Here is a 26747-nt window from a genome sequence, read left to right as displayed (position 1 = left end):
GGGTCAAGCTGAGGTCTACAAGCCCCCCCGCCGGAAATGAAGTGTGCCCCAGCTATGACTGGCCCTGGCTCCTCCTGGGCGTACCAATAGAACAAGAGGGGACCGGCAGGCAAAAGGGGACACAGACTCCTCCTTCCTGTGGCAGGAGGCAGCCACACTCAAATTGGCTCTTAGTCCTTCCAGTTCCACACAGTAAGGATCACCTATCACCAAAGATGAGAACACATATTTATCCCCCCGTTATCCACTCTAGCCTTTCTCCATGCCTAAACTAAGCACTTAGGCGTAGCAGGAGCACACCTTGGAAAAAAGCTGCACATATCTGGGGATTTGTATGGTTTACTTGACACTTGCGTCCTGTGGTCATTTAAGAACACATCAGATACAGTAATAAAGATGTACTACAAAATCCAATCAAGCTTCCCCCTCCCTTGCCCCTATTGCAGTCGACATTGTGGTGATTATTCATTGTTGTCAAATTATTATTCTTCATCCTCAGTATTGCACAGCGCATTCTGTGTTCTGCGGTTCAGTTCATAACAATCAGGAAAAAGAAGAATGCTGATGATGAAAATAGTACTTGGTGTTGATAGGGAAGGAAGGCATTTATTTTGTATTAATTAATTATTTATTTTTTTACATTTAATAGAATTTTTCTCTCCCAGGTAATAATGTTTTTAGTCCTAATGCAGATCAGCAACAGCACCCTCCGTACCTTTTCCTCCCGCTCTGAAGCGGGTGCACCTTTCATTCCAAACGGCTCATGTTTAATGCATCTCCCACCGCCGTGGCGTTTAACCTCTTCCTGTGGGCAGAACAGAGGCTTCGGGCAGCGCTGGGGGAGAGGGCCCAGACAGGGCCGCTGGGACCCTGTCCAGGCAGAGCTACCCCCCGCCCACCCACACCCCATCTGGCATTAACGCGCCGTAGCTGCCTCTCTCCGGGACTCTGCCGTTCTGGCTGTCTGATTTTCAGGGTGGCCCTGGGCCCTCAAAGACCTCCAAACGCTTTCATAGCCTCACCCCCTGGGCCCTGACCGGAATCTTTAGCAGGGAGCAAGAGACCGTGTTTGATTCACAGAGTCTTGTTGAGTTGCCAGCCCTATATCTTCTTAATGTTTGCACTGCATATTATTTATTCCTATATCTATTTTATCTCTTTTTTTATTTCTACATATAAATTTGAAAGGCAGTTTTTACTGGTACATTTATGTTATGCTTGGGCCAAGGCCAAGGAAGATTGTGATGTCAAAGTTTGACTTGGATGGGATCCCATTAGCTTTTTATTGAAAAGCAGAGTGTTTGGATTGCTTTGTGTTGCAACTGCAGTCAAATAGTGAAATTCTTCACTTGATTTCAAATAAGCTGCATTCAATGGCTTGAAGCAAGTCCCAATAACAAGAATCCATTCATTATTTTGGCATACATACCTTTCCACAACTTCTTAAGCTGGAAAATGTCTGAATTTGTTTTTAAATGTCAATGAGAGGCAACGTCTTTGTACGGTAGTTTTTAAATTTGTTTAAATGGTCCCACTTGACTGTATTGCTCACAAGTGTTTTGTGAATGTAATTTTGAGCTGTGGTCCACGCATTAACCGGTCATTTGAGGTAAATGGTGTTGAGTCATCCGGAACTGGGTGAACTGGGTTCTCTGCCTGAAGCCTGTTTCTCATTACAGGATTTTGTCTTAAATCTAAAATCCAAGAGATCCAAGTTGAAGAAGATTCATTTATTGGAATACATGTATATATGTGTGTGTGTGTATATATATATATATATATATATATATATATATATATATATATATATATATATATATATATATATATATATATATATTCCAATAAATGAATCTTCTTCGACTTGGATTTTAGATTTAAGAGAATATATATATATATATATATATATATATATATATATATATATATATATATACACACACTCACACCGAGCACTTTATTAGGTATTTATTAGACTTTTTTTTTTTTTTTTTTACTTCTACTGCTGTAGCCAATGCACTTAGAGTTATGATGCGTGTGTTCAGAGATGCTCTTCTGCATACCACTGTTAGTATGTGTGCTTATTTGTGTCACCTTCCTGTCAGCTTTGGCCAGTCTGGCCATTTTCCTCTGTCTCATTGGCAATTAATATTTTATTTATTTATTTATTTTTTTCCCTTCCATTCTTTGCAAACTCTAGACACTACTGTGTGTGAAAATCCCAGGAGATCAGCAGGTTCTGAGATATTCAAACCACCCTGTCTGCCACCAACAATCATTCCACGGCAGGTCACTTAGATCACATTTTTTCCCATTCTGATGGTTGATGTGAACATTATCTGAAGCTCCTGACCCGTATCTACACAATTGGCTGATTAGATAATCGCATGAATAAGTAGTTGTGTGTGTGTGTGTGTGTGTGTGTGTGTGTGTGTGTGTGTGTGTGTGTGTGTGTGTGTAATATATATATATATATATATAAAGAAATCCCCTCTTCCCATAATTTCATAGATATCACAAGCATGCATAATTTTGTACACTTTAGCTGATGAAAATTGTGCTTCATTCTGTGCATTCTATTTGATTAATAGTCATGGCTCCCCAGAATGAAAAACTACTACTACTGCCGCTACTCCATAATGGTGTCAGTAATGGTAATAACAGTTTCAGGGTGCGGTGGGGGATGTTATTTTCCTTGCTGATGTTCTGCATGCTTGGTTCCTTGCCACTGAGATTGGATAATGAGTGTGTCACCATGATTGAAATTTGGCAAATGCTGGAGAGAAAATTGGTTTCTACCTCAAAGCGAAACCCCCGACGGTCCTTGGGCAAAGCGGACTGAAAGGTGTAAAATGTGCAAGGTTGCATGTTGTGAAGGGCTTTCGGAAAGGCACGGTGAGGCTACGTTCACTCGAAGTAAACTAAAAAATTATAGTTATATCTCCAAAAACAGTATTGAAACAGGAAGGGATGAAATGACAGTATACAGGCTATAGTTTCTTTAGATTAACTGAATTGTATTGCCATGATTTTATTTACAATAATTGTTAGGGGTGCCAATAATTTTGACCCCTATGGTTTTCAGAAAAAAATGAGATTGCTGAATAAAAAATCTAAAACATTTAAACCTGAGAATAAATGTATTCAAATGGAAGTACATAGCTTCCCCATATGTTTCAGCATAACGTAATGCTTACATTGTTTATTTTATCTACCTCTTTTTTCTTCACTTTTTTTTCTTATTTTTATATGCCAATAATTCTGAAGCCCACTGTGTGTATGTGTATGTATGTATATATATATATAATATATTTATAAAAAACTTGACACCTCTTATCAGTGCTTTCACACTTGTCTTGGTTTCTCTTTGCTATAACGAGCCACTTAATTCACACTTTGAGAAACGCATATGCCTGTTTAATCATACTGATTTCTCTCAAGACCCCAGGAATGTTACTGATGCACAACACTTTTGCTGATGCAGCCAATGTGTGGGGGGGAGGGGCCTTTCATCCATGGTTACCTAACACAATGTTAGGGTCTAAAACAGCTGCATTCATAATGCATTCATCAACAAAACTCAACACAGGCCACGATCAGGTTGGATTGGATGAAATGCATAATTGCGCAAAAAATGGCATGAATATTCGAGAACAAACGATAATTACACAATTGCACGCAGCCAGGACTGCTTATTTCCAATGTTGTCTTTCTGTGGCTTTCAGGCCACAAGGTCAAAGTTGATCAATTTTGAGGCTTGTCATGCTGCATCCATAAACTTCCACTGTTACATATCTAGACGTTTTAATAATGCATATGAAGTGTGTTCTCTCTAGTGCCAGTTCTATACTTGGTGGGTATCAGGCCACCCACCTATGACTGACACATATCGGCATTATGTAGTAAATATTTAAATGTGGAAATTTTAGTCTGGCAGGACATCATGACTTGTATTTTGTTTATTATGTTTGAGCAGTGGGATGATCATGTACTATGGGGTATTCACTACAGCTTGGCTGTGAACAGTGTTTCACATCGGAATGTATTTTAGTGTTACAGCTCCCTTCTGCTACACTGTATTGAAGAGATGTACTTTAAGAACTATAACTGGATTAAGTGTGACATGCACATAATGCCTTGTAAGGAGCAGTACAATCCTGTTAGGGGTCTTTGAGCGTTCGGGTAACTTTTGGCCACTTTTCACATAAACAACAAACTGCCGTTAAACCGTCCCCATGAACAGAGGAAAATAACTGCCGTTAAACGGCTGGAATTCCTCCACAGTCTTTGCGATTTGCATGCTTTCCATTGTTCCAGACTTACTGAAATGTGCCTTGTACCTAACCCCTGAATCAGGACACTAAGCAATTTTTGCATTACCCTTTTACTCCACAACATTTTGAGCCCGTATTCACTTCAGTAAGTGAAAAATGTTGTGTGACAAATGAATGGTGAAAGCTCACACCCCATTATTTGATATAAAAGGGCATTGCACTTTGAAGCTCTCCTATAATGTGTTTCCTGCTACCTGGGTGAATTGCTGATTGGGGCACTTTCTTACACCTCTTTTCTCTGTCTTTTTCCCTCGCTTCTTTTGATGAGCACAGGAGCTGCAGAAAACGTCCAAGGTATGCAAAACCCTTCTTTATTTTTTATCATTACTTACTCAATCCATTTCTCTCCCTTTCCCCACTCACTTTATTTCATCCTAAAAATAATTATGTTTTCACTGGCTCTGTGGGGCTCCCCCTAAACAACTGCAGTTTCTCATTGTGCCACTAGATGGTGCAAGTGGCAAATAAAGAGAGATGCCAGAGTAGTACCCTACTCATTATAGTTTTTAGAATGTCTGTCACTGGATGTTAAATGTCCAAATTTGACCACGGTTGTGTTGTTCCAAAACAAATAAAAAAATAAAATCAAATAAATAATTGTGCTTTTGTTCCTGTGCTAAGAGACGACCCTTCAACAGAAGAAAATTTCTGTGAAATTCACTAAGGCAAATTGTGTTTGTATTTTTTTGATAGTTTTTCAGATTTGTTTTATGCATTTAATTATATATAGGTATGTAAATCCGTATCAAAATATTAGGATAGTTATTTGAAGTCTAAAACTTGCAATGCAAGCTAATAACAAGCATTTCATACATTTCCATAAAATTCTCATTCCCATGAAATTTTGTAGCCCATGAAACTTGCTTGAAATGCACAAAAAAATGTGATAATTACACTTCCCGAATACTAGAGGGTGTCATACGACAAACGGGCCAATCTTCACAAGTTCCCGCGGACAAATCCACGTGAGCGAGGCTACTTCGTACCTCGCCTGTTAGCCCGAATAAAGCGGCATCGTTGTAGCACGTCATGAACTTCACAAAAACGGTAAGAAAGTGAAGTGATAATTATGTGGTGAAGCAGGAAAATTTGCGGAACGGCTTGCGTAATGGTGGGACGTCCCGTGGAGCTCAGCGCGCAGAGCGGTTGTCATCTGAACAGTCATCGCTGACCTCATTTAGAGACGCGGGCCCCGGCCTTCTGAGGTAATTACAGAGAAGAGTCTGCGATATGTTTCACGTGCTAGCTGCCAGAATTTAATAAACGTTTCGTTAACATTTATGTGACGTTGGCGGGGGCGCGTGATGCCGTCTGTAGATTGGGCGGCTCAAAAACACAGACCCCTCCCTTCCCAAGCATTCGGTGGCTCAGTTCCTCTGCCGCAACGCGCTCTACTCTACGACCCCGTCTCTGTTTGCTACCCTCTCTGCTTTCCCCTGTCAGAATACGGCAGGAGAAAAGGAAAGGATAGCGGACTGTCCGCTCTCCTTTTGCAGAACCCCCCCCCCACCCCACTCCTTCCAAATAAAAAGAAAATATATCTGATCAGAGAGAGGGCAAGTATTGGATTGCCAAATACTTAATTATTTACATTGCTGACACTGATGTCATTGTGATATAAACGGCTTTAATATATGAAGGACAACCGCGCGCACACACCGCTCGCATTGGAACTTCAAACTGCACTCCTGCCATCAGCTGCCAAGAAGGCGAAGAGAAAATGCCCATTCAAATCCCCGTCTCTGCTGGCACCAAACCTAGTGATTATTTCCCAATCTTTTCAGCAGACAATATAGCTCATTATCAGTGATGTTTATTTCATACGGCCTTTTTCTGCTCGTCTTTATCGAGGGTTGCAATAATTTTGTCTGAAAATGTGAGTTTTGGATAAACTCCATTGAAATGAAAATCTTACTGTCATCCTTTATCACATCTTCAACACTGGGTAACATCAGCTGGTGAAAGCTTTTGGCAAGAGAATCATTTGGCACAGCAAGCCTTTTGAAAGTGTGTATGTGAGTGTGTGTGTGTGTCTGCGTGTGTATGTTTTTGTGTGTGTCTGTGTATATATATATTTTTCTGTCTGTGTGTTTGTGCGCGCGCATGTGCACGTGTGTGTGCGTGTGCGCGCGTTTCATTTTCCCTCTTCTCTCAAAGTTGTCAGAAAGCAATGAGAGCTGTGCTGATGTGAATCAGCCTTTACAAATCTGTTTCTGTCAGTCTCCTCAATGAACAATGCCAATAACAAGCGCTAATTGGACTCTTGTGTTGTTGCGGTTATTTAAGGACTTTTTGGTATTTTTTATCTAACTCGTAAATAAATGGTGGCACTGCCAAATGAAGTTACAGCCAAAGACAACAGGCTGAAATGATCACTAATTAAGAGCTTCTAATAATTACTACATTTGTCCTTCAAATTCTGGTGTCGTGCCTTACAGCAGATTTGGGACATCACAACATCTTGTTGGTTCTGTGAAAAATTCTCATCCATACTGGAAGAGAGGCTCCAAACAGCATTCCACTGAAAGTTGTAGGTCCACATTCTGAGTAATCTGGGTCTTCATCAGATGAAATGTGGACTGTTATGGGACAGTTATACCGATTCACTGAGACATCGGGGAGTAGATCCTGCAAATTTCAGTTTGTTGATGGTAACCCAGCGAATATTACCCTGATGAATTTATCAGAGTGCACATCAGGTCAAACTGTCTGCTTTTTCCTTCGATACCCATCTGCTCATGTGGAGTGCGTTGGCTGTGGTCTAATTTCTGTAGTTGGAAGGCAGGGCCTGCGATGATGTCATCACATCTGAGCGAGCTCACCTTCAGCGTCTCTCCCCTAGTGGCCTGCGCCTTTTAGGAAATGGGGAAGGCCGAAGTGTACACGCCAATCCTGTGTCATTTCAAACACGCTGCAACAACCAGCACAGAACACAAGCTGGTATGTGTGTCTGTGTGTCTGTGTGTCTGTCTGTCTGTCTGTCTGTCTGTCTGTGTGTCTGTGTGTGTGTACTGTATATATTTTTGTGGTTACATAAACGCACAGTGCAGCATCAGCAGGAGCAGGAAGGCGTGTGACTCAGTCAGGGCACCATGCCCGGCTCTGCCACCGCCAAGTGAGCGAGGCCTTTGATTAATGCTGCTCGCCTTCCCGCTTCCACCAATCCAGTGAAAGGCATTCAAGCCATCTAAACAAGCCCCCTACTTGGCAAGGTTCTCGATATTCTGCCTTTGATGAAATAACTAATTAAAGCCAAGTGATTTCTACGTTGTCGGAGTGTTGCTGGGGGGGAGTTAGTGTTACTGTACCTTGTTAAGGTTCTTCTCGAACGCGTACTGTTCACTTTTTAGTGCCACGCAGCCTTTCTCCGCAGTGTATTGTGTAAATGTGCAGGTACAGAGCATGAACACGCAGCACATGCACGGAGGTGCTATGCTAAAAAGTAACGCAGCACCACCCACTGTGACTGTTATCCGGAAGGCCAAGAAAGTGGTTATTCATAACTGAAACATGTTTACCTTGCCTCGGTAATTTCATGTTCTGTATAATGCGTTCTGACTTCTGCTTTGGTGTTTATGCCTATGCTAATTCTTCCATAATCTCTTCCACACAAAAAAAATAAATAAATAATTCTGGATGCAAGCTGGATACTGTAGCTCTATGTTGTACTTCCAGTTTCTACCCACAAGAACCTCCCACAACTACTCGTGAAATCATGACTCCAAGCCGAATTGTTGTCTGAGGGGAGAGGAGCTTTTCAGGGCAGACACGGAGGAGGAGGAAGATGTGATGTGCGTCACGTACAAGCAAAGCTTGATATGAGCGCTTAAAGTTTCTCCATTTAGAAAAACCCTGCAACGCTCAGCCCCCTTTCAACCTCAAGGACGAGAGGCTGGCAGAGTTGGACCCTGTGTCTCTCTCGGACTGTTATGTCATTAAAAGTGAGCGAATGGGAGATTTCCTCAGGATCGATAGAGGGAGATGTGGGGTGTGGGGTGTGGGGGTGTGGGGGTGGGGGGGGGGGTTGGTTCGCCCGCGCGGCAGTTAATCTAACGCTCATGGCAGAGTCCCGGGCTCTTATCCAGCCGGCTCAGACGCCTCCTTGTCAAGTTCGCAGGACGCCTAAGCGTGGTTTATTCGCGCCGTCCCAGAGCTGTCTGTGCTGTCAAACTCGTTTGACCGGTCGTCTGCTTTCGTTGAGTGACGTCTCGTTCCCTTTCGGCTACCTGCAGCACGCTGTGTTTGTCTCTCGAGATGCCTTTCAAATTATACATTGTGTGTGCCATGTCTGTTTTCGGTCTGTATTCCCGTATATATTTAATTAATCTGTAAAAAGTTCTTATTTCTCTCTGTCTGTTCTTTGACCTATTTGTCTAAGTGGATGCAGAATGTTTTCTTTGACACTGTGGTGTTATGGTTTATTGCTGTGTGCTCCGTGCTGCATGTTTATTAGGTGGGGATGTGCACGACAAAATGAATTCATAATCCAAGAGGTCATTCCTGTTAAGACGAGCCGCGGGTGTGTGTTGTAGTTCAGTGTGGATTTGTTTTGTGTATGTTATTGATTGTGGTTATTTGGTGTATACTATTGTGCCTTGGTGTGTGCTTTTACTTGTATATTATTGTATATCAGTGTCTTTTTAAATTACTTTGTTGTCATAGTTCAGTGTGTTTAGTGTTTATGTAACCATAGTACTGTGCATTTGCTGGGGATGCTATGATGTGTATATTGCTGTGGTGTAGGATTTTTGAAGTGCAGTGTATTTTGGTGCTTGGCATGTTTTGGTGCAGTATATGTTATTGTGTTGCCGTGTAGGTTGTGTTTTTGGTGTGGTCTAGCCTGTATGTTACAGTGGGCATTGCTGCAGTGCAGAGATGTCAAGGTCATTGTTGCTTTTATTGTGGTCATTTTCAAATTTACCTGCGTATAATGACCCATCAGTCCATCACGAGGGCAGTGGTGGTGCTGAACTTACAATGGCTGACACGTAAAGGAGAGAGGCACGAGCTCGGAGAGAGAGCGGAGGGAGGAAAGCCCTACGTGCTGGTCTGAACGGCAGAAGAGAGCAGAATGTCCTATTGGCTGGGAAATGGGGGAACAGAACAGTGCGTTCTGCAGGACCTGAGCCTTTCAGGCAGAGGGAGGGAAAGACAGGAGGGGAGAGAGAGAGAGAGCGGGGGTTGGGGGAGGGAGTGAGAAGGAGAGGGAGAGAGGGGGGGTGGGAGAGGGAGAGAGAGGGGGTGGGAGGAGAGGGAGAGGGAGAGAGAGGGGGTGGGAGGAGAGGGAGAGGGGGGGTGGGAGGAGAGGGAGAGAGGGGGTGGGAGGAGAGGGAGAGGGAGAGGGAGAGGGAGGGGGGGGTGGGAGGAGAGGGGGAGGGAGAGAGAGAGGGGGGGGTGGGAGGAGAGGGAGAGGGAGAGGGAGAGAGGGGGGGTGGGAGAGGGAGAGAGAGGGAGAGAGGGGGTGGGAGGAGAGGGAGAGGAGAGAGAGGGTTGGAGAGGGGGAGAGGGAGGGTGAGTGAGGGAGAGGGAGGGAGAGAGAGGGAGAGGGAGGGAGAGAGAGACGGAGAGGGAGAGGGAGGGACAGTGAGAGAGAGAGAGACAGAGGGAGAGAGGGAGAGAGGGAGGGAGAGGGGGGGGGAGGGAGGGAGAGGGGGGGGGGAGGGAGGGAGAGGGGGGGGGGAGGGAGGGAGAGGGGGGGGGAGGGAGGGAGAGGGGGAGGGAGGGAGAGGGGGAGGGAGGGAGAGGGGGAGGGAGGGAGAGTGAGGAATGAGTGAGTGAGAGAGGAGGAGAGCGAGAGAGAGGGATAGAGCGGGAGAGAGAGAGAGAGAGAGGGAGAGATACCCCTTTGCTCTGAAAGAGATTTCCAAATGAGTGAGCACAATGGCTGGCCCTCTGGTGCCTTGCCTGGCCCTCTGACGCATTAATCAGCAGCCATCTCCTCCGTCTCCCGTGCGTTTCGCTGACCTGGGCACTTCTGCCGCCGGTCAGCCCTGCCTTTCTCACGCCCCGTAACCATAACGTCCCCTCAGCTTCCTGTCCTGCCATTAGCATGGCTTCCCTCACGCTGCTCAGACGTTTGTTTACTTTCATCTGCTTCGTCACCTCCCCTGGCTGGGCCCCAGTGGGACCGTGCTGTATCCACCTGGGACGCCGGGGCCAGCCATAGCCCCGGTGGAGCTGCCTCATAATGTTTTTCCACTCTCCAAAACGTGAGCATTGCTTACCCTGGGTATTTACAGATGCATTGGCTTATTTTAACGGGCTCTGTTGCCTACTCGTGAGCAGAGAACGAGGGTTTGAGGGACAGCCGTCGCTTTGTAGGGGCGTCTGGTTCTCTTCCAGGGACTCACATGAGGAGATTAGTTTGTAGAAACGGCGCTATGCAGTCCGCCTGTAAAACAAGACGACATAAGGGTAGTAACAGGGAAATCTCCGCTTCAGTTCTAGGGCCCCTTGAGAAAAAAAGCGCATTGTTTTACTTCAGTGTATTTTTTTGTCAAGGATTTTTCTCTTCATTTGGTGGAACTGTAAATTTAACAATGGACATTTAAGCCAATTCCTGAGAGGCAGAGTACTTCAAGTTAAACAGGATGAAAAAAAAACCACTGCAAAGAGTTGTTTGCTTGAGAACGTACCCGCTAGCTGTTAAATGGCTTATGTGCTTTTGTGAATTTTAATTGACAAAAGAAAAATAATTATGGTGACAATGAATATATAACTACCAGTGGGTATTTCATGCGCAATACAAAAAAATATGAAACAAATCTGGGAAATATGTATTATATTATTATTATTATTACACTATAATAATACTAATAATAGCTAAAGTTAGTTATTTTTATTTATTTAGTATCTGTTGCCTTTCTGAATCTAAACGTGCTTTACGGTAACACAGGAAGCTCTCCGTAGCCACCGCCAATTTAGTGTTATTACCGTGGAGTGATTGGCTGGACCTCAGAGAGTGGTTTATCCGTGTTTTTGGTAATAACCTAAATGGACGTTGGAGGTGACCCGAGGTGAAAAGCGTAAGGGAGAATGCTTCCTCCCCCCCTCCTCCTCTTCCCCACATGATGGGGGTATGATGGCTTTGTGATTTAGCTCATCACAAGTAGAGCGTCGTTACCGTTAGCAACCTCTTCGAGCCGCCGCGGGAGGTCAGCGGTGTCGCCGCCCGGCCCATTCTCACCACAAACACCGGCTCTCCGGAGAGAGCGAGAGAGCGCGGCGGTTTGGAGTTAACGTTACCGCGTGAACCTCTTCGCCCTGCCTGGTTACAGAGGCGCCCCGCCGTCAGCCGGGGAGGAAGGAGAGCAGCCGAACAAACATCTCCTTAATGGTGCTGCAGCAGCCGCCCCACACGCCGGTGATGGTCGTTATCGAGCCCGGCCGACGCCATCTCCGCAGATCCAAGCCCAATTTTCGTAATGCGCCCGCGCCCCGAACGAGCGCCCGGGGGTCACGACCCCGAGTTTACGAGCGGGAGGGAGGTTGGTGCACGCGTGCGTCTGTGTGCGTGTTCAGCTATTAATAATCAGCTTCTGGGGCATTTTCACACAGGAAAGATGTTTCAGGCTTGCGTCCGTAAAGCCAGTGTGTACATAAAGCAAGCCCCCTGGCTTAGCTGGCCTGGCTTATCAGCTGTACCCGTTATTAGGGCAGCATCTGGAAAAGTAACCACATTAGAGCGTGCATGTGTGTGTACATGTGCCGCACACACGTGGGGGAAGCCTGTAGCCTAGTGGCTAAGGTACATGACTGGCACCTGGAAGGTTGGTGGTTCAAGCCCCCGGTGTCGGCAGAATACGATCCGCACAGCTAACCCTAACCCTCCGCTGTCCCCTGCTTAGTCTAATCAACTGTAAGCCACTTTTGATAAAAGCGTCAGCTGAATGAACTGTAGTGCAGTGTATGCACGGATATGCAGCTGCCGTCAGTTTCTCGGCGGAAGGAAAGGTGCGGGCGTGCTGGGTAAACGCAGCGGGCTGGTTGAGAGCGGGAGGGCGGAGGTGAAAAACCCGAGGTGCGCGGGCGCGTGGAGGGGAGCGGGGAATTGAGCTGTGACAGCCCGGACGCTGAGGGACGACCTCTCCGCCCGCAAACGCGCCGCACAGGTGTTTCCCGTCTGTCGCCTCGGCAGCGGCTGTCCGACCGCCGTTCAGCCCCCCCGCACCCCCCAACCACCCTATTTTCAAGCACTGGTAATTACATGTAAAGAAAAGGCCACGAATCTGTTTGAAGGAGTTATGCAAATGGCGGGTCTGAGCCCTTTCCGCTGTTCTTTCAGGTCTAATTGCAGCCATTTTGCTGGGCACGTTTAGCGCCGGCAGAGGAGTGGCTTTCTGACGCTCTGTCCTTGTCCCCGGAGTGACCCTGTCCCCGCAGCCTCCTCAGCTCTGTTAATTGCGCTCAAAACTATTTACTGTCAGTTTTAGCGGCCGCCCACATTCAGGGGAAACTTGTGTGTTTGCTTGGTTCCCAGCCTGACCTTGGTTTGAATCTCGGTATCCATTAGTGTGCTATTCCCCTCGTTTAAGTCTCCTTTCTAGGACTGCAGGCTGCTGCCTTTTTGGTGCGCAGACCATTAGAAAAACCCTAGCCTAAATAGACAATTTCCTGTTGCGTAATTAGATATGAAATGACTGATTGTGTCTGTTGAAGTACTCTAATGCAGGCTATATAATAGGACGTATAAAAGGATGATGTAACATAAACCGACCATGTATTTTTCATCCATTTTGTTGTGTCTCTCCTTATCACTCCAGTTACCCGGTTACCACTGGGCTTGGTTAATGTCCATCTAATACATGCACCTCCCTCACTGGCTTTGACAGAATGGTGCCCCCTAGTGGCTTAATTTATTATTATTTTCCCCTTTCAGAACAAGATCTGGCCATAGTAAGCCTTTTGACTCAGAATACATCACCCCTCCCTCCCCCAAATGACAGAACACATTTTAGTCAGCAGCATTAATCAAATTAGTGGAGTGCCATTTTTATTTGGATAATAAGTAAACTCAAATGGTCTCATAGTCAATAATATTTATTACCATTCATAACACTAATAAAGAATGTCCATGTTATAATTGCTGTAGCCCAACAGAGGGGATTTTTGCTGTTGTATTTGTTTGAAAAAAAGACCTCACATCATAGCTTAATTTGCATTTTAAAATATTTCTTCAATTTTAGATAAGGTGACACAGTGGAGCTTTTTCAGTGAGTCAGAGTCTGGTTCTGGCTGTTGCTGTGTGATATATTGGCTGCATTTTGCCATAGTGCTGCGGAGTTCAAAGACCCAATCACTCTTCATTATGAACATTGTTGAACGGCGCTAATTTGATGCTCATAAATTAGGTTTTGCAGGCATTAGGCGAGGTAAACGGGAATGGTTGCCATTTAAGATCCTAGGTGTTGCCAGGCAATCAAAAAAATAGGTAAATAAAATTAAAAAAATAAATAAGAAAAAAAACCTTATTGTACCTTGGATAAATTAGGGGCCAGGGTTTTTGTTGTTTCGGTGAAAGGAGAGTATCTTGAGTTGCCCTGGCGCGTGCGTGCGTGCGTGCGTGCGTGTGTGTGTATATGTGTGTGCGTGCATTCTGTCTGTGATTCACGGGGCTGGATAGTTACCCTGGAGACGTCTGAAGAGCTTTCAAACGGACCGGCTCTTCCCCTGCGAGTCGTGAGGCCAGCAGAGGCCCGGCGAGCACAGCGTTTAACCTTCGACCTTCACGTCTCCGCGCGGTGAAACCCGCCCGCCGTCAGTTTCCGCGGCGCGGGTCCGGGGAAATGAAAAGCACGTACTTCCTGACAGGCCCAGGGCTCCTGGTTTGACAGGCCGGGTTAAATCACCATCAGAGTACAGGAACATTCAGATCCCTTACTTTGATAATGTATGCTTCGCCGCCCACACAAAGATACACACATTTCCACATATAGCAGACAGTCTTATCCACAGCGACTTAGAGGGATTACGTTTTTTTTTTTTTTTTTTTCATGCGTTTTTATACTGTCGGATATTTTACTCCAGCAGTTCAGGTTAAGTACCTTGCTGAAGGGTACGATGGCGGGGCCATTGGGAATCGAACCCAACTGCTTTGACTTAACAAGCGCAGTTCCCTAACTCCTATACTGCACTGCACTTTAAACGGCAGTGATTTCAACCGGTGCTTAAAAAGGAGGGTGTGCAAATCAGCATTTCGTGTTCTCCACAAACTGCCCCAGTCCAATTACATCCAGGCTATTGGATCTTAGGAGATTGGTGATAAATTTAGAGCAGGACTTTTTTCCCCTCTTGTTTTCCCATTCTTTAGAATACAAAAAAAAAATGCTAACGGTGAATTATTTAAATTGATGAGCCCTTTTTCCTGGCTCCCGCCTGTCTGGCCCTGGGATGATGTAGCACCTGGTCCGTCTGATTCAAGCCCCCATCAAACAGCTCTCATATCCCAGCCTGCCATAGGCCTTAGCTTCCACCATGAGTGGCAATAACCAGACTTGCACATAAATTACACAGGCCTGAAAATCAATACTTACCCCCACTGCAGGGTCCTTTTCTCTGATCGTGTGCGTGTGTGCCTGCGCGCGTCTGTGCGTGAATGTGTCTGTTTTTGTGCATGTGTGTGCGCTCACGCTCGTGTGGGTGTTTGTGTTTGCGTGTGTGTGTGTGTGTGTGTGCGTGAATGTCTGTTTGTGCATGTGTGTGCGCTCACGCTCGTGTGTGTGTTTGCATGTGTGCGCGCGTGTGTTTATGTGTGTGAGCATGCACACATTTGCGAGATTTTCCTGGCGTAGATTCCGCTCTTCGATTGAGCCAGCCTGCCAGCAGCAGTGTAATTGTGGATTAAGCCCCCCCCCCCCCTCTTCTTGTTTCCTCTCTGTCCTCTGAATCCAGTCCAAAGTCAGAATCTGGTGACGGATAACGTGACCGTGGTGGAGGGGGAGGTGGCCATCCTCAGCTGCAGAGTCAAGAACAACGATGACTCCGTCATCCAGCTCCTCAACCCCTCCAGACAGACCATCTACTTCAGAGACGCCAGGCGTGAGTATACCCGTCGCCCCCCCCGGAAACTGAATCGCCTTTACCGGTTACTAACCCGGCCCTGACCGCTTTCTGTTCAAGAGCACAATTACCGAGCTGCTGCTGGATCTGAAATGATCGCTGCGTGGTGTGACACATGCATGGATATTCACACGTTGCGCAGAATTCAAAGACTCAAGAGTGTTTGTCTCATCACTGCATGTGTTGGGTGATATGGGGAAAAAACCCTCTGTGACTTATAACTGTGTTTGCAAGTTAAAATCCTATTCACGCCATAGCTGTTCCACCCTTAAGCCCTGTCAGTGGACTAAATTGCACAGTGCGGGTTGCGTGAGTTTTTATTTCCAGCTTAATAAATGGGTAATGTGTCGGACATGAGCTGTCTTAGTCAGCCTGAATAAAGAGTGTATTCTAAGCGAAACGGATGATGGGAAAATGATGTCTTAATGACAGCACAGAAGCCTGAACGCTTTCTGAAAAGTGTGGGCAGGGATAAGAAAATGAGTGTTTGACATTTTTTGACATTTCAGAGAGAAACCGCTCTCATCACATTCCGCCGAGCTCGACCCCGAGCCACGCTCCCGATACCAAATCCTCCCTCCCGCTCAGGGATTGGCTGCTGCTTTGAAGACCCGGTCGCCCCCCACCGAGCTCAGGCAGGGCGGGGGCTCGGCCTCGTTTATGGCCGCCTCGCGCCGCTCCTTCCTGAAAGAGAGCATCCCTTTCCCTCCCTTTCGGTGGGGAGGAGCGCGGTATCTTTTTGGCTTTTCCCTGTCGGACTCCCACTGGACTTGATTCCATCCACGCGACTCGACCCGTTATTGGCTGTCGCCTCAACTCCGCTCCCATGTGGCCGTGTCCTTGACTCCAGCCATTAGAGGCTACATCTTCAACTCCTCTTCTATGGGGAGGTCTCCTTGACTCCTCGACTCCCTCAGTAAGTGGCAGCCTTCTGCAGGCAGGGCCGTCTCTGTGACTGCTCTCACGGGCGACCCTGTCCTCACGTCGAAAGGGGCAGCGGAGCGGCTATGGGGGTTTTCCCTCTTCTCCCGTCCTGCCCTTCGGCTGCGATGGTGCTCCAGTTCTCAGTGGTCCGGGCCTCGTGAGGGCCATAATTGTCCCTTGTCTGGCTAATAACATCCTGATGGGTTCCTTTCAAAGTGCCCGGGCCCAGTAATCAGAATTGATTGCAGTCATTTAGGATAAATGGCGTGTCCCATGGAGCCTTTCGGATTAAAAACCCCGGGAAGACAATGCCGGCAAGATTTGGAAGACCGAAAGAGTCCGCTTCCCTCTGAAGTCGCCCCCCATTGTCCTTCCTACGCTCGGCTGTGAGATGGACCATGCCTTTTCTTTCCTGTGTCTTGTTGTTTTTGTCGTTGGTACTTTTTCTAACTAGTTTCCTCAGTTTTTGATCCTTTTTACCGTTATATCCAGTCCCACCCCTTGGCCCACTTGTTCGATGAGGTGGGTGAGACCCTGCTACTAGTTAGTCATGGGAGTCTGTGTTACCCAGCCATAACTATGGCTAATAATCCCTTACCCAGTGGAACAGATTCTAGACTGAGTAGTTAATCAGTTATAACCTTGTTGCTGGACTAGGCACCCAGGAGAAACTGCACAGTACCTGTTGAATTCCTTGCCCTTTTACCTACTCCTTTGGTTTAGCAAGGTACTCGATGTATATTTATCACACCACCACGCTACCGTCCTTTCAGAAACCCAGGTCAGCTGTGTGGATTCCTCTCAGCAACTGTGTAAAATAAATAAAATACATTTCTGATAAAGTATTCTTTTAAACTTGCCTATATTTTGCAGAGGTCTCCTCTATTCACAGTAAACAGCTCTGGGCCATATGAAAAATGAATAACAGGACATGGCTGAGGTGTGAAATGTCACGCAAGTCTCTCACAATGCCAACTAGACTGTCCCCATGGGCATTCCCAATATCTGAACTGTCAAAATCTTTTTGTTTTTTTTCCCCTTGGTTTGTTTTGGTTTGCTAACCTCTATGAAACAGTTTTTTTTATTTTTATAAAACTTCAACGGTGCTTGAATCTCTGTTCCGGTCAAACCCCTTTGTGCTCCTCAGTGGCTGAGTTTAAAATAATCCTCAGGTCAGGAACCAGTCTTAATGACCTTTCTCTCTGAAATTTCCTCATTCTTCCGCTTGAAACTTTCAGTCATTATTGATGCGCTTATATATTTATTTCAGTATTGATTTATGTTTCTTGCAAGGCTGTCAGTCTTGAAGGTGAGAGACGCAGTTAATCTCTTGTTCTCAGGTCTTGAAATACTCCTCAAAAGTTTTGCTGCTGAGTCTTCTCACTCCACCCCCTGTTGTACTGCTCAAGAAAACAGAGAAGATGTTTCATATAGGCTCTGACTTCCTAATTTCATTTCTTTAGTTGGGTTATTGCCACGGAGTCCTCCCAGTTGGTGTGTTTCAGAACCAGTTAGGTTTGTTAGCAGAGGGACCTCTTTGTTGTAGTCTAGGCTGTGGAGGGAGCGCACTATGAAATCCTCCACGGCTGGTTTGCTTTCATATTGTTGTGCGAGAAGTACCTCACTTTTTTCAGTTAAAAAGTTTTCATTCCTAATTTTTGACATTTTTGTTCCCCCCGTAGCTTATTCATATTCCGAAATATGAGAACTCAAATGGCTGGGGCTGCCACATGTCATTAATGCCCTGATTTGAATTGATTGTAGCCTTCTGAAATTCAATTCAATTTTATTTATTTTACAGAGGACTGTTACAAAGACACAGAGTAACAGGAGGACTAAAAGGAAATAGATGAGGTAAAAAATAACTCCCCAGTGGAGAGAGAAACCCTTAAACAGTATTGAGAAAAAAACTCAGGAACCCGGCTATAGAGGGGGGAGCCCATCCTCTCCTGGCCATCTACTATAGCACTTCAAATGGGTTGAACCTGTTGCAGAATAGTAGGTAGTCCAAATGATGGAAAGTATAGTTAGCCATTGTAAAGGGGCAGGGTGATGCAATTGGAGCTCCCGGATGTGACGAGCCGTGATGATGAGCCAGGGGAACAACATGGCTGCAGAGGTCCATGACCTCAGGGCAGGGGTAGGGCTGCAGAGGTCCATGACCTCAGGGCAGGGGTGGGGCTGCAGAGGTCCATGACCTCAGGGCAGGGGTAGGGCTGCAGAGGTCCATGACCTCAGGGCAGGGGTAGGGCTGCAGAGGTCCATGACCTCAGGGCAGGGGTAGGGCTGCAGAGGTCCATGACCTCCGGGCAGGGGTAGGGCTGCAGAGGTCCATGACCTCAGGGCAGAGGTAGGGCTGCAGAGGTCCATGACCTCCGGGTAGGGGTAGGGCTGCAGAGGTCCATGACCTCAGGGCAGGGGTAGGGCTGCAGAGGTCCATGACCTCAGGGCAGGGGTAGGGCTGCAGAGGTCCATGACCTCAGGGCAGGGGTAGGGCTGCAGAGGTCCATGACCTCCAGGCGGAAGCCCCAGGAGGAAAGAAACAAAGCAAGAGAAGGGTTACTCACTGTAGAAGTTGCCAGTACACAGAATTATTAGGCTTCTTTGCCAAGCTCCGACTGAATTTCCACTGATGTTCGAACCAATGTGCCCCATGCACAGAACACCTTGTGCACAAGAATGCCTGTACCTCACGTGCCTCCCTCACGTGACTAAGATTGTTACTAATCCTACTGGCACCATTAAGGCCTGCTTAGTGCTACTGGTCACGTGTGGATTTTTAGAACCGCTAGCCTGACCCAAAATTCCAGTACCACACGGTGACTAAGGTGACTCCCCTCTTCAGTGGACGTGCTTTTGATTGGGCCATACCGGTTAGTGATGAAAGCACATCATGACACCCATTTTTGCGCTCCCTGCTGAAAATTATTAATATTCCCCTCGAATCCTCAACCTTGCGCAGCAGCAGTCCAGCGGGTTATTGTGGGATATGCATCACCTCTGTTGCTGTGGAGAACCGGGGGCTCTGTTTTTTTTAGAAGACCTAATGACCCATGGGTCCTGCTATCCTACCCCTTGAGTCTTTGGAATCATTTCAATCACTTATTTTATCCATCCTCCTCTCCTTGGGCCTTTCCTGACCCAGAAATCAATCAAAGTTCACCACCTTTAACCCATTATGGACTAAGGCACCCTATAGAAAACCAATAGAAAGGCCTAGGAATCACAATGCATTCCAACGGTCATGTGTCTTGTAAAACGGTTATACGAGCAAATTACAACGCTGCCGCAGTGAGGATACTTCCGTTGCAGAAGTCTGAGTGATTGACCTGTGGGTCCACATCTCTCCATATTGCACATCTGCAATAGACTGCCTCGCACTGACGCTCGGTTGTGCAAGGACACTCAGTTTTCCTAACACGTGTTGCCTCGGTTTCTGCATCCTTGTATCCTTTCCTTGCGTCCTCTGTTGGGTGGAGTTAAGGAGCAGGAAAGCACGCAAGGAAGAGAATCCATCCATCCATTATCTTAACCCTCTTATCCTGAACAGGGTCGCAGGGGGGCTGGAGCCTATCCCAGCATACATTGGGCGAAAGGGAGGAATACACCCTGGACAGGTCGCCAGTCCATCGCAGGGCACACACACACACCATTCACTCACACACTCACACCTATGGGCAATTTAGACTCTCCAGTCAGCCTAAACTGCATGTCTTTGGACTGTGGGAGGAAACCGGAGTACCCGGAGGAAACCCACGCGCACACAGGGAGAACATGCAAACTCCAGACAGAGAGACCCCGGCCAACGGGGATTCGATCCCAGGACCTGGCAGTGCTACCCACTGCACCATCCATGCCGCCCTTAGGAAGAGAATGGAGGAGTGAGAATAAGTGACTGGAATGAGCCCAGTCCATCGCGAGTGCTCTCAGCGACCCTTCCTGACAGGTGACAGAGAGGTGGGCTCTAAAGCCCGTAAGGGTGGATGGACGTGATGAGATGCCTCTAGGTCACTGCCCTCCAGCTCATCCCATTAAGCCCAATAGCGTACATATTAGCATTTTTATAAAGATTTAATTGTTCCCTCATTCACTTCATTTCCATGGTGAGCTGAACTGCAGTCATGTGCATCTGTCACCTGTCAGCGGGGAGCTGGCTCCCTATGGCAATCTCAGAGCACTTAATTTCATTTGATGGAGGAATTCTTTTTCAAGAAGTGATTTTTAATAAAAGTTATGTGATTTTTGTTAACTCCTTTTTTTTCAACTTTGTGAAAGAATTGAATGTCAGTAGATTTGTTTTCCCTCCACTGCTGCTACTGAAGGGTTCTGGTCCGGTCCAGGTTCCCATAGGTTGGGCCTTTGATCAAGCACATTTCAGCAGATCAGTCTCAGGTATCTGCAGAAACCTGCCCAGCAACAGACTGAGGACTGAAGCAGAGTAGGCTGCTCAAATCATGGAGCCATTTTTCCGATGCACATTAAGGAACTGGCCAGTGTGGTCCTGCTGTGGGGTCGAGCCTGGTCGCATCTCTGCTGCTTTAGTGTGCCGACAGATCGGCCAGCAGTGGTCTGAGGGTAGGAACTCGGTGCCACTGGGAATGGTAATGGCCCCTAATAGGCACATTTTTCCGTAATGCTCATAATCATATGCCATTTTTGGTGGGGAGCAAAGCAGGTCTGATATAATGCCGCGTGCTGTTGTCATTCCCAGGTACTTTCTCCCTCGGGGGAAAAACTCTGGGCATCATTTATGTGTCTGCATCGCTCGCCGGGCCCAGAGTTTACAAACACTGCCGGCTTTTCAAAGCTGATGCATAATTTAACAGCAAGCATTGTTAATACACTGCAGTGCATTCTGTAGCCGAGGAGTGCACTTCAGTCTGCCGCTCAGCCTCGAACTTTACCCTTTCATGTCATTTCTTCCGATGCGGGTAATGTTCTTTTGGTGTTGAGAACCAGCAGACGTGTCACAGAAAAGTGCACTAGTGCCTTCTGTTGTACGGAAGTGAGGACTCTTCCCCGCACACGCGCACACACAGTCTGAAGGTCCTTCGAGGTTAACCAATGACCCCGTGGGTGTGACGTGGCGATGCTCGCTCTGTGCTGTGCTACGCTACCCACAATCCTCGCCCTCGGCCCGTCTCTGTGTCCGGTCAGGGGACCCCTCTGTCCCTGACTCTCTTGGTGAGAGTCAGGTGTCACAGGGGTGTGCAGTTAGCCTAAATCCCACAGGGGTGAGTGGATGTGATGAGACGCCTCTCGGTCGCTGCGCTCCAGCTCATCCCATTAAGCCTGACACCACACTTATTAGCATTTTCATAAAGATTTAATTATTCCCTTCACTTCCAAACCCGACTTTAGTCACAATAGATTACAAACTGCATCATCCGCACCCCGCTCTTTAGCGTCAAGTTTTAATCCCTGTGCGTTCTTCAGTCAATAAAATTGAATTAAATCGTTAGCTTTAAACTGCCCCTTTCCCTGACGACTGGGTCCCCGGCTTTCACGCCGCGCCTTAATTAGCATTATTGTCGCGCGATGCTGAAGACGCCGCCCAGCGCGAGGATGGGGGAGATGGCGACGCTCCAGGGTGGGGCTGTCCGCCATGGCCTGGAGAGCTTAAAGCAGAGCATACTGTTCTGTTCTCATTCTCTCATCTCCCCATAGAACCGGCGTTATGCACATGTGGGACTTCCCTGTCAAGGTCTTTTTTTTTTTCCTTTTTTTTTTTTTTTTCCCCCAATGTTTTATTAATCAGTTTTTTCTTTAATGCACGCAGGACTGGCGCACACACACACACACTCACACTTACACACACGCCCATACACTTATACACACACACAGTCAGTAGATCATTCTGGTGCAGTATATGTTGGAGGACCACCCTTCATTCCTAGCCTGGCATCTTCAGTCTTCAGATCCCTGCGGCTGAGTCCTCGCTGGAGATCAAGAGAGCAGTCCATTTGGATTAGACTCTCTCTCTAAAGCACCTACATCTTCATACGCTGCACCGCCTACACCCTGCGGTGATTTCACCGCATGCCCTGTCCCCCTTCTGGGTGGTGCCCCTTTTCCTTGTGATGTTTGCCGATTCCTTGCCCTTCAGGGTCAGAAATCCATGACCAGCTACCTGAACGACCCAGTGCTCCTCCCAAAATCTCCAGAGCTGCACAATCGTGGTGTGGGGAACGCGATAAAAAGGGGTGTCATGAATGAAACATCACAGGTGAACTTCAGTCTTTGAAGCATGGCACAAAGCTCGCTTACTGCAGAAATTAAGTTGTAAAGATGACACGGCTACAGACACAAACTTTGAATCTAATTATCAGTTACCTGCTTACTTCAGTGAAATGCTTATTCCACACAGAATTATTTAAAAGTTGGCATCGTGTTATATCTGCAGTACAAACTATAATATGTGGCCATTCTGCAGTACAGCCAAAGTTACTATGTCTATGAGGGGTTTTATAACCACTGTAATTAAACAATGGCCGAAAAGTTATTCTGCCATTATCTTTTGTCATAAACTGGAATCTTAATCTAATCGGACTGCTTGTCTGCGGTCCAGCCTGGTGCTCAACCCTTTTTGCAACCAGTGAGTCCCTTAACGATGGTCTGTGCTGTGACCCTTTCTCAGTACTGTGAAGACCAGTCGTAGTGCTGTGAACACATTACATTACATTACATTAATGGCATTTGGCAGACGCTCTTACCCAGAGCAACGTACAGTTGATTAGACTAAGCAGGAGACAATCCTCCCCTGGAGCAATGCAGGGTTAAGGGTCAAGAGCCCAACTGTGCGGATCTTGTTGTGTCTACACCGGGGATCAAACCACCGATCTTGTCATTTACCTTAACCTTACGCTACAGACCATCCTTAGTGCTGTGAAGACCATTCTTAGTGCTGTGGATGTAAATCAGTAAAGGGACCTGGCTCAGTATGAATCTCGCCCTGGCCTCTATTCAGCAGTCACGTCTGCTGACTGACACGGTACTGCCCATCCATTAAATTGTACATTACTTTCTTTATTTTAATTCAGTTCTGTTTGGTCCCCAATGTGAGATGCCATTATCAGCTGCTTGGGATAATCAGAGGTTCTTCCCAGCAGGACACATTTTGTTAAAGTCTCCGAGGATGGATGTTTATTTTCTAGATAATTGTCTTATTTGTTCATTAGTTTCAGGCTGTTTTTCTCCAGACTCCAGTGATGGGGTGAGAAAGCTCTGAGTAGTGTGAACAGCTCCTGTCAGACCCATTCATTTTACCAGGGAGCAGAGCTGTGCTTTCATGTCCCGCATGCCATCACACCCTCCACTGCACTTTCCAGCTAACTCATTCTTAAAGCGCTCGTACATGTTCTGGGGTGTTTTCTGTTGGAACTACTTCCCAGGGTTTACCCTGGCATTTCAGAGGGCTTAGGTGCTGTGGCACTGGGCGTAGTGTATTTATCATCCAAAATGTTGTGTTACTTGATAAACAAAACTGCGTTTTCACATAATTTTGGACCGTTGTCATTTGCATATTTGTGAAAAAAGGACGTTGGACTATGATTAACAATATGATTTAAATTAATTGTGTGTAGCCTATAACATCAACAAAACTGATCAGCTTTGTACCTCCTGCCAAATTGATAAATTGTAAAAACAGTGCTGCGGCCTGTAGCGTAGTGGTTAAGGTAAATGACTGAGACACGCAAGGTCGGTGGTTCTAATCCCGGTGTAGCCACAATAAGATGCATACAGCCGTTGGGCCCTTGAGCAAGGCCCTTAACCCTGCATTGCTCCGGGGGGGGGGTTGTCTCCTGCTTAGTCTAATCAACTGTATGTCACTCTGGATAAGAGCGTCTGCCAAATGCCAATAATGTAATGTAATGTACTGTTACTCTCTGGCTGGAAACGGCAGTTAAAGAATTTTCAGTGGCAGTGATGACATTCACTTTTTCAACTGATGCTGAGGGTTACACGTTTCAACCCGAATATTCGAATGAGGAGCGTAAGGAGTTTGAGAGGGCATGGGCAGAAAGAGAGGGAGCGCAACTTTCTGAAGCTGTGTCAGCTGAGAGGGAGACGAGGCAAATGGTAAACAAAAACTGGTGCACCTGTCATCGGCAACCCTGAGAAGTCGTACTGCCGTAAGTGCATTCAGAGTAGCCAAGCAACTTTTGTTTCTGTTGGTTTAAGCAAGTAGTCCAAACAAATATATTATGTTTTTTGCTATATTGGCACGTTTTCATTACAGGATATGTATATATGCAAGCCAATAAACATATGAAAACATGTTGATTTGAGTTTGGTTTATTGATTGTGTCTTTTAAATAGCTGGCAGGTGGTGATTTTTTCATCCCCTAATGAATGAATGTTATTTGGCTGGCTTTTGGCTAACTAAGCTAATGGCTGTTCTTTGAGCCTGACATGCAAGCTATCCCTTTAACATTAGCTAAAGACTGACTAAAAGTATGTTGATGAGCTATGAAAAGAAACTGTCGATGTTGCCTTTTTTTATGGATCCCAGTAGTCACCAAGCTAAACTCTCCAAATGCAGATGGCTCACAGAGACTGAAGCTGGAAAGCTGTCCAGATGGTAATTATTTACTCGTAATGTTAACTCGTAGGCTAGTTGATTTTGGAAAAATGGTGCTCCGGCTCAACTCGATTTAATTTTATTTTACTAACTCAGCAACTCTATAGCGGGGTGCGATATAGAGTTGCCGTTTCAAGGACGCCAGGACTAGTGCTTGCTTGGTAACAAAACAGATACACTGTTGCAAGCCATCTACTGCCTTGGAGGCTGTGCATTGACAGGCTGTCAGACACTACAGCTGATACAGGCAAATGTTTTTATCAGGTTGATTTTATTTTAGCTTCAGCACTGCGTATTAAAATGTTTTTTTTTACAATTAGGTGCGGCTTCTAAGTCTTATAATGGCAGGGAAAACCCTGCCTCCTATGGTGTATGCAACCTGAAACTACGGCAATCATCTAAATTCTGGAGTACCTTCCTATAGCAGCGTAATTGCATGTTCCTTGGGAGTGAAGAGCTTGCAGCTCCTGAGAAGTACCTCCAGCATAAATGATGAAAATGTATGTTTATGATTGAGTATAGCACTATAAAATTATTATGCGCACAACGTCAACCTCTGGAAGCATAAAAGCACCATACAAGTTGCTCTTTGAAATTTCTTCATATGTATTTTCTTGCTTAAAAAATTGGTGCCTCAGTTCCTCCATACCCACCGTTGTCAAGCCAGTTGGTTTTCAGAAACAAAGACTATCAAAAATATCCATTCAAAAATAGCACTAGGAAGTTTCACTGTCACTTCAGGGGAAAGATGTACTAACCTGTTTCTCTACACCAAAAAAAGTATGTGTTTTTTAGTTCCTCTTCTAATTGGGAGAAAGACCCTGAACAAGACCACTAGACCTCAGAAGTGAATGAACATTGAGTAATGAAAAATAACTTCTTCCTGAGGAGACAGGTGTAGCTTGTGAAAATGCTCAGTTGGATCGACTTGCGCAAGACGTGCTGCACTGTGTAAAATCGAATTGGTAAGGTTGTCTTGTGGAAGCAAAAGAAAAAATAGATTTTTTTTTAGTTATGGATTCAAACCACATAAACCACAAAGCTCTACCTCTCTTGATTTTTCGGGAGAAAATACAGACCAGAATGAATGCACTCGCATCCGCTTGTCCTGGGTCCTACCCTTTTAAGTTTTAAACTCCTCGCTTGTGTTACTTTCCACAGCCTTGAAGGATAGCCGGTTCCAGCTGGTCAACTTCTCGGACAACGAGCTGCGGGTGTCGTTGTCCAACGTGTCGCTGTCCGACGAGGGGAGATATGTGTGCCAGCTCTACACCGATCCTCCACAGGAAGCCTACGCAGACATCACTGTGCTGGGTACAACAACCGCCCCCTCACTCCCCGCTACACACCCACAACACTGCCGAATGCCACACGTGTGATGGACAGGGACAGCTGCTGTAATCACGCCCAAGTGCCGACCACACATCACACGTGTAGGATTTTGATGGATTTTGATGTTGGTCGAGATCCATTTTTTATGAAGCTTGACAAAAACCAGCCTGTGCGTCTTATAGCGCATGCATTTCTATGAGCTTACAAGCTGCTGTAGATTGCTTGGACGTCTGAGATAGTAAGGCTGTACAGTCACAATTAACAGCTGGCGATGCCAATTAGCTAGTTGCATCACAGCTGGGCGTGTATCAGGCGTGGAGCATTTTGACCTGCACGTTTTTTTTGGAAAGTGCAAACCTCATGACCACAATCCAATACCATTGTGGCAGGAGGTAGCAGCCTGCAGTAAACTCACCACTGATGGTTAGGCACTTCTAAATCCCTCCCACATGCCTTGGGGCCCCATAGAAGTATGTTGTATAATTTGTGTATGAAGCCGTTTTATGTCCTGCCTGGGA

At 46.2% G+C, this 26747-nt stretch overlaps 1 protein-coding gene across 4 annotated transcripts in view; it reads left to right on the top strand.

The window, feature by feature from the left end:
• Positions 1–26747, top strand: part of cadm1a (cell adhesion molecule 1a) — a 277211-nt gene that overhangs the window by 195006 nt on the left and 55458 nt on the right. For 3 of the 4 annotated variants that reach the window (XM_061248849.1, XM_061248848.1, XM_061248846.1), the window contains exons 2-4: positions 4608–4628; positions 15225–15371; positions 26059–26211. In XM_061248849.1, the coding sequence (XP_061104833.1) occupies positions 4608–4628; positions 15225–15371; positions 26059–26211 (321 nt within the window). The remainder of the gene's footprint in view (positions 1–4607; positions 4629–15224; positions 15372–26058; positions 26212–26747) is intronic. The other variant, XM_061248847.1, reaches the window with a different exon arrangement.

Source organism: Conger conger, chromosome 7 (genome assembly GCF_963514075.1).
Source record: "Conger conger chromosome 7, fConCon1.1, whole genome shotgun sequence".
NCBI classification, from domain to species: domain Eukaryota; kingdom Metazoa; phylum Chordata; class Actinopteri; order Anguilliformes; family Congridae; genus Conger; species Conger conger.
The sequence above is the reverse complement of the archived record's forward strand: the minus strand, read 5'-3'. Positions and strand labels throughout refer to the sequence as shown.